The 7,669-nt window shown below is 44.4% G+C and overlaps 1 protein-coding gene across 1 annotated transcript; it reads left to right on the forward strand.

The window, feature by feature from the left end:
* The first annotated feature begins 2,081 nt into the window (after positions 1-2,081).
* On the forward strand, positions 2,082-3,126 carry LOC125518932 (PRA1 family protein B4-like). The gene is made up of 2 exons (XM_048683819.1): positions 2,082-2,091; positions 2,474-3,126. Exons 1-2 carry the CDS (start codon positions 2,082-2,084, stop codon positions 3,124-3,126), a joined length of 663 nt encoding a protein of 220 aa, XP_048539776.1.
* Positions 3,127-7,669: the final 4,543 nt, after the last annotated feature.

Raw genomic sequence — 7,669 nt, forward strand, 5'->3', positions numbered from 1 at the left:
AAATTTGACCCGCTTCCAGCTGAATCGGCGGAAATTTGTCTTTTTCACGAGAGGTGGATCAAAACTTTTTACACCCCAACCATTTTGTCAATTGTGCATTAAATATGGCCTAGTATTTCATAAAAATGATTTGGTCCAATTTTGCAGCAATTATTTGGGAGGTCCTTCACAAAAAACCTCCTTTTGAGCACTCGAAAAATGGAAAATGGTTTTTTCGTCCAAAGAAAATGAAAACTTCCTTAGGCAACATTGTTTGCCATTCCAATATGCACCCTTGTGCACAATATGAGATCATTTGAACAAACTATGCCATGAATGTGGCCATAAGATTGATCATTTGGCTTGAAAGTCATTGATCTCCACATGTGATAGCTCGTTTCTGAGAACACTTTTTTAAAATAATTGACGTACTACAAGTTTGTTATTTTTCCTCGGAACTTGGCCACATATAATGACACAATGCGAAAGTTTCCCAATTTTTTGATTTTTTTTGAATTTTTTATGCCCATTTCAAAATGCGGTCAAAACGGCGGGAAGGACCGTTCCTAAGCTAGTGGGTTGAATCTTGAGTTTTTTGGTGTTCTCTGATTAAATAGGTACTTATGTACCTAGAAATGATTTTTGTAAAAAATAAATAGCAAACTATGCAGCTGTCAGTTCCAAATTTGACCCGCTTCCAGCTGAATCGACGGAAATTTGTCTTTTTCACGAGAGGAGATACAAAACTTTTTACACAACCATTTGGTCATTGTGCATTAAATATGGCCTAATATTTTGGGGATGATTTTGCTTTTGCAATTTGTAGGTAAAACCTTTTTTGGACTCGAAAATTGTGGTTCTTCAGTGACTTCTCAGGCAATTGTATTGTTTCCCAATGCCTTTTTTGACTTATCGGACTATGCAATGATGTGGCCATAAGATTGAATTTGGCTTGAAGCCTGGCTCGTGCTCGTGTTCTGAGTTTTGTGTAAAGTTGTTTTTTTCTGTTGGGTTCGAGGTTCCCATTTTTTTTTGTTTTTTGGGTTTTGGTTTCGCGGTACGGCGATGACCGTTCCTAGCTATGGTTGAATCTTGGAATTTATTGTGTTTTCTCTGTTGTATAGTAATAGGTTTTTGTTAGCCAAACCTTTTGTCATTTGTGAATTAAATATGTCCTAGATTTTAAAAATGTTAATTGATTTTAGAAAAATGATTTGGTCCAATTTTGCAACAATTATTTGGGAGGTCCTTCACAACTCCTTTTGGGCACTCGAAAAATGGAAAATGGTTTTTTCGTCCAAAGAAAATGAAAACTTCCTTAGGCAACATTGTTTGCCCATTCCAATATGCACCCTTGTGCACAATATGAGATCATTTGAACAAACTATGCCATGAATGTGGCCATAAGATTGATCATTTGGCTTGAAAGCCATTGATCTCCACACGTGATAGCTCGTTTCTGAGAACACTTTCTTAAAATAATTGCTGTATTACAAGTTTGTTATTTTTCCTGGGAACTTGGCCACATATAATGACACAATGCGAAGGTTTCCCAATTTTTTGATTTTTTTTGAATTTTTTATGCCCGTTTCAAAATGCGGTCAAAACGGCGGGAATGACCGTTCCTAGCTAGTGGTTGAATCTTGGAATTTTATTGGTGTTTCTCTGATTAAATAGGTACTTATGTACCTAGAAATGATTTTTGTAAAAAATAAATAGCAAACTATGATGCAGCTGCAGTTCAAATTTGACCCGCTTCGTACTAAATCGACGGAAATTTGTCTTTTTCACGAGAGGAGGATCAAAACTTTTTACACCCAACCATTTGGTCAATTGTGCATTAAATATGGCCTAATATTTTAGAAAAATGATTTGGTCCAATTTTGCAACAATTATTTGGGAGGTCCGTCACAAAAAACCTCCTTTTGGGCACTCGAAAAATGGAAAATTGTTTTTTCGTCCAAAGAAAATGAAAACTTCCTTAGGCAACATTGTTTGCCATTTCCCGGTAACTTGGCCACATATAATGGCACAATGCGAAGTTTTTCCATTTTTTTTTGAATTTTTATGACCTGTTTCAAAATGCGGTCAAAACGGCGGGCATGACCACTCGTAGGTAGAAAGATCGAAAATGCAATCAAATTGGTGATCATCCATAAAATATGGTCTAACTTAATTGAAAATTTTAGTGATGGCATTTTGCAAAATATTTTTGGAAGCTGCTTCACACCCCCTTGTTTTTAGCACTAAGAAATAGAGTAATTTTTAATGGCTCATATTTTGAACCAATCAGGACGCAGCCCACGGATCACCCCATTATAGTTGATCTAAGCCGTCCACCTCCTACGGATTCAGCGCCTCTCCTCCCTCAATCCCCTTCCTTCCCGAGAAACCCTAGGTCTCTACCCCTCCTCCCCCATCCAGATCCAGGTCCCTCCTCCGCTGCCTCCCTCTTCCCCGATCCCTGATCCAGATCCAAGTCCTCTAACCCTAGGTGCTACAACCGTCCCGGCCACCGTCCTCCCCACCACCGTCCCGGCCGCCGCGCCCGCGAGTGTCCTCCCCGCCGCCCCGGACGCCGCCGCCACCTCCATCGCCTCCCCGGACCCGGCGGCCACGCGCGCCTTCCTGGGCCGCCTCTACAACTCGGCCAAGCGCTCCCTCTCGGGTGCCCGCCCCTGGCCCGAGCTCCTGGACCGTGCCGCGCTCTCGCGCCCGGACTCCCTCTTCGACGCCACCGCCCGCCTCCGCAAGAACCTCGCCTACTTCCGCGTCAACTACGCCACGCTCTCCCTCCTCGCGCACCCCTTCTCCCTCGTCGCCCTCCTCGCGTTCCTCGCCGCCTGGTGCTTCCTCTACCTCCTCCGCCCCACCGACGCCGCCCCGCTCAATGCCTTCGGCCGCACCTTCTCCGACCCCACCGATGCGGCGACCCCGCCGAAGGAGGCGGCGGCCTCCCCGCGGCCGGGGCGAAGCTGGAGAGGATGCAGCCTCTGGAGTGGCCCCAGAGGGACGCTCTCTGCGGCGAGCTCGGGGCGGGCGACGCCGGGCACCGGGTCCGGCTCTGCGGCTGGGTCGCCCTCCGCCGCTTCCACGCTGGCCTCACCTTCCTCACCCTCCGCGACTCCTCCAGCATGGTCCAGGTGACCCACCGATGCACCGTGGCCCGCCTCCCATGGCGCGCCCCGGCCCCGAACCCATCGACCGTGAGAAGGTCAGCCAGGCCTCCACAACCCTAACATTTTTACTTGTTATACTAGCGTGCGGGCAGATGCTAGTGTGCAGTTCAGTAAGCACTGTATTTAGGCATGTTATTCGGTTTTGCGTTTAGAGGATTGTGAGGACTGATTGACTGAATTCTTCTTGTGCAGACCTGCCCCCTCCTTCTCCGGGTTTTCACCAAGGTAAGGCCCAGTTGTCTCTTTTCTTCTACTCTTTCGTCTTCTTTTTAGCGCACCTGCAGTCGAGAGCGCATTATGATATCCTCAATTCGCTTGGTTTGTGCAATATTTGATTGGATCTTGTGGTCCATGGATGGTTGGTAGCGAAGTAATCGGAAACGTATGGTGCTATCCGAATGATGCTACTAAAACATGGTCCATTACCACTGTGCTCACACTGTTGCATTTTTTAAGGATGTATAAGTTCTGTTCCTGATGGTGCTGTGTAGGTCGGTTCGACCGTATGGCACATGTAGTTGATGTAACATCCCAAATTTTCAATTTGGAATGTTATACATTAGATCATCAATGCATATCATATTTTATTTTGCATTTTGGTTGATCCTAGAAATTTTACGCAACTCAATGACCAACGGAGAGAGTTGGGGATTTCGTTATTTTCATATTTGAGTTTTCTCAAATTTTGAGATTAGGATCATTTGATTTTATTTATTTTATCATCAATTATTTCTATTACAAAAAATATGAGAGAGGGAATAAAATGACTTTCCCAAAATAAATAAATATTGAGGATTTAATAATAAAATCAAATAATATTTTATTTCGGAGTTTTTCGGTGTTTTATTTGAATTTAGGAAAAATGTGCGTTTTTCAAAATTGCATTTAGGGCCCAAATAAATGTTCACTTTGTCGGGCTTGATTTTAGAAGCCCGGGAAAATTTATTTCGGGATTTTTGGAGTCCGTTTAGTATTTCTTTTTATTTTTCTTCCGAGCGTAATTATTTAAAAAAAAGGGAACCGACCTACGGGCCGTGTCCGACTAGGACTCCCGGCCCGTAGGGGCTTTATAAGCCGGCCCACCCGGGGGGCGGGGGGAACCCTAGCCCAGCGCCCCGCCCCAGCCCCACACCCGCCGTCGCCGCGCCGCCGCCCGCCGGAGCCGCCGCCCCGCCGCACGCTCGCCGAGGTTCGCCGCCGCCTCGTAGTCCGCGCCGCCTGTTTTTTTAGAAAACCGAAAGGTTTTCCGTCGTTTTTTTTTGATTTTTTTTAGGTTTCGTTTTTTTGATCGGTTTTTTCGGTTTAGGTTAAATAGCGAGCATTCGCTCGTTTGTTCGTTTAGACGAACACGTTCATCGTTTAGATCTGGATAACGAACGTTCGTTCGTTAATCCGTTCGTCGTTTTATTTTTCTTGGATTAAATCTGCGATTTTTCTAATCGCGATTGCTGATCCGATTTTCGTTTTAGTATAACTTTTCGCTCGTTTATCGGAATCAGGCGATTCAAGCGCCTAGAGTTTCATCTCGAAACCCTCTATCCGTTTAACCAACTTAAACAAGATTTTCGTACTATAAAATTTGCCCCAGATCCAGATTACTAGAACAAAGTTATTTTCTTTCGCCGTTTGACTTTCGTTGCTTTGCTTGATTCGATTTTTTTGCCAACCGGAGTTCTTAAGTTGAACCTTCTGGTTAGATATCTTATTTGAGTTTTACCTGTGCATTAGATGAGTACTTATTGTATGCTTGTTTGTTTGTCTGCGGTAGAATACCCGGAGTGCGCCGCCTGTTACTTTGAATTGTTAGGTTTCCCGGATCATCAGCAAGGCAAGTAACACTTTGATCATATCTTTTCTACTACCCAGTTTTATTGCATTAGATCAATCCTCACACATTGCATGATTAGGATCTAATTAAATTGTGGGATGGGAAGTAGATGAGGTAGTACCTATCACCTGTTTATTATCAAACCTTTGGGAGTTACTTCTACGTTTGCTTATTATGCCATGCTAGTAGATGTGGATTGGGTGAGTGATATCCATGACAGATGTGAGATTGATAATTAATGGTTTATCTAAGGTGGCAACTTAAAAACACATCTGGGTGGATTGAGGCACCTGGGTATTCCAGGACTTGCCTGTTTTCTTTTGGACCGCCACCCAGGCTCAAAGGGATCATGAGACTATTCATACTAGAAACTTCCGTGTGCAGCCACAAGCTATTATGGGCTCTAGCATAGTTGACTAAGTTGTGCGAACTCTTACAGTGGTAGACTAGCAGATGTAGGGGATGTAGGTGGTACGGTCTACCCATCTTAAGGTGCTAGCGCTTCTGAAAGACTATGTCTCGGTCATCCGTCTTCTCAAACACCCTGTAGTGCGAGAAACCAAACGGAGGCGATCGAGTCTTGTGGGGAAAAGTGCGCAAACCTCTGCAAAGTGTAATAAACTAATGATGGTTAGCCATGTCCCCGGTTATGGACATCTTGAGTATCTAGTACCTGGATTTTCATGTGAATCTCAACATGTTACTCTAAATTAATTTTGTTGGGTTATGTTTAATGATGATGCTTAATTGGGATTGAGAATGCTGTCAACCATTCTCAATGTTTAACAACCACCATGATAGTAAATAAATTTGTTCCTTTGAAGTAGGGAAAAATTGGCTTTACGCAAAACTGTAACCATAGAGCTTTCCACCAGCCAAATATGCATATAGTATAGTTGTTCATTCCATTACTCTCGATGTGTTACCTTGCCAGCATATTCCATGTGCTGACCCGTTTTCGGGCTGCAACGCTAATGTTGCAGACTTTTCAGACGACGATTAAGGAGTTTTAGGTCGTGGTTCTATACTTAGTGATGCCGTTGGAGTTGATGGACTCACTTATCTTCTAAGCCTTCCGTTGTTATCGTTATTAGATGGCATTAAGCCATATTTATTGTAATAAGTTCTCTTTTGAGACACTCGATGTAATAAGTGTGTGATTGCTACTCTGCTATAAATCCTCCGAGTACTGTGTGGTGTCAGCATTACTGATCCAGGGATGACACCGGAGCACAGAGATCAGACTGTTTGAGGTCTGGTTGCTACAGAGATGGTATCAGAGCACACGCTGACTGTAGGACACGACCACTAAGCTAAAAGATCTAGATCACTATTCACTCTCTTCTCTTCTGACTTCTCATCTTTTCTACTCTTTAGGATGGCGGATGGAAGGAACAAGTTCACGCAACCGGATGAAGATACACCCTTTGGACGTCACTTGAAGGAAGTCACTAGATACCTGAATATAGGAGTACCAAGCTTCACCGGAAGCTACAACGCCACTTTACCTGAAGAAGAGCGCTGGATGATTCAAGTTCAAGTTCCAGGAAGGACGTTCATGCCAGTCACTGAGCCCATAGAGTTTTCATTTGATGCACCAACTTGGAGTCTAGGAATGAGCATGGAAGCTCACATCGCCATGGGACGCATTGGAGAAGTCTACCGCAAGGATCTCAAGGATACTATCTACCAGATTTGTGGGCGCCGAGATGAACACTGGGAGATGATCAGCACCAGGAAGGATAGATCAATTGCAGCTTTTATCGAGGAGCTAAACCAGCACATTCGACGACAGGAGAACCAGATGTGCGCCGACATGATAGATCTGAAGAAGGCTAAGACTAGAATCAAGGAACTGGAGGAAGAACTCAAGGCTACACGTGGAAATTATGAAGAGGAAATTGAAGTATTGGTGGAGAAGAATGACGACCTGATCAAGAAGATTGGAATATTTATGGGAGGCCCGACACCAGTAGATGAAGACGAAGAACCCAAGGAGATTAGCCCGGAAGACTACATCAACATCGACGGCACCGACTCGGAACTAGACAGTAGCGATGATGACTATGTTGATGAAGCTGGAGCATATATCATGGAGTCAACGACCGTAGAATATTTCTAGTAGACCACCTCATCAGTAGTAGTAGTCCACCATGTAAATATAGTAGTCCGAGCACTTTTGCGATAGATAGATCGATTGTATGCCTTTGTTTGATTGATTGAAGTGAATTGTTTGCTTTTTCCTCATGTGCATATGGGTAGTGTTTTCTCTTTAGACCCTCTCTATTCTTATATCTCATCTTTTCTAAACCCTCAGATGCCTCTGAGACGTGACCCCAGTTTTGCTTTCCCACCGGAGCTCACCCAGTTGATCCAGCAGCAGAACACATTGATGCAGTTGCTAGTCCAGAATCAGAATCAGGGGAACAACAACAACCCACCACCACCACCACCTGTTGACCACTTAGCCCGTTTCCTTAGGATGAATCCGCCGGTGTTTTCCAGTAGCACCGAGCCGATAGTAGCAGATGATTGGCTCCGCAAGACAGCTAGGGAGTTGACCACAGCAGGATGCACAGATGCGGAGAAGGTGAAGTTTGCCGCACATTAGTTAGAAGGACCCGCAGCATCATGGTGGGAGAATTTCACAGCCACTTTCCCAGTCGACACTGTCACATGGGAC

This window comes from Triticum urartu, chromosome 7, assembly GCF_003073215.2.
Source record: "Triticum urartu cultivar G1812 chromosome 7, Tu2.1, whole genome shotgun sequence".
NCBI classification, from domain to species: Eukaryota; Viridiplantae; Streptophyta; class Magnoliopsida; order Poales; family Poaceae; genus Triticum; species Triticum urartu.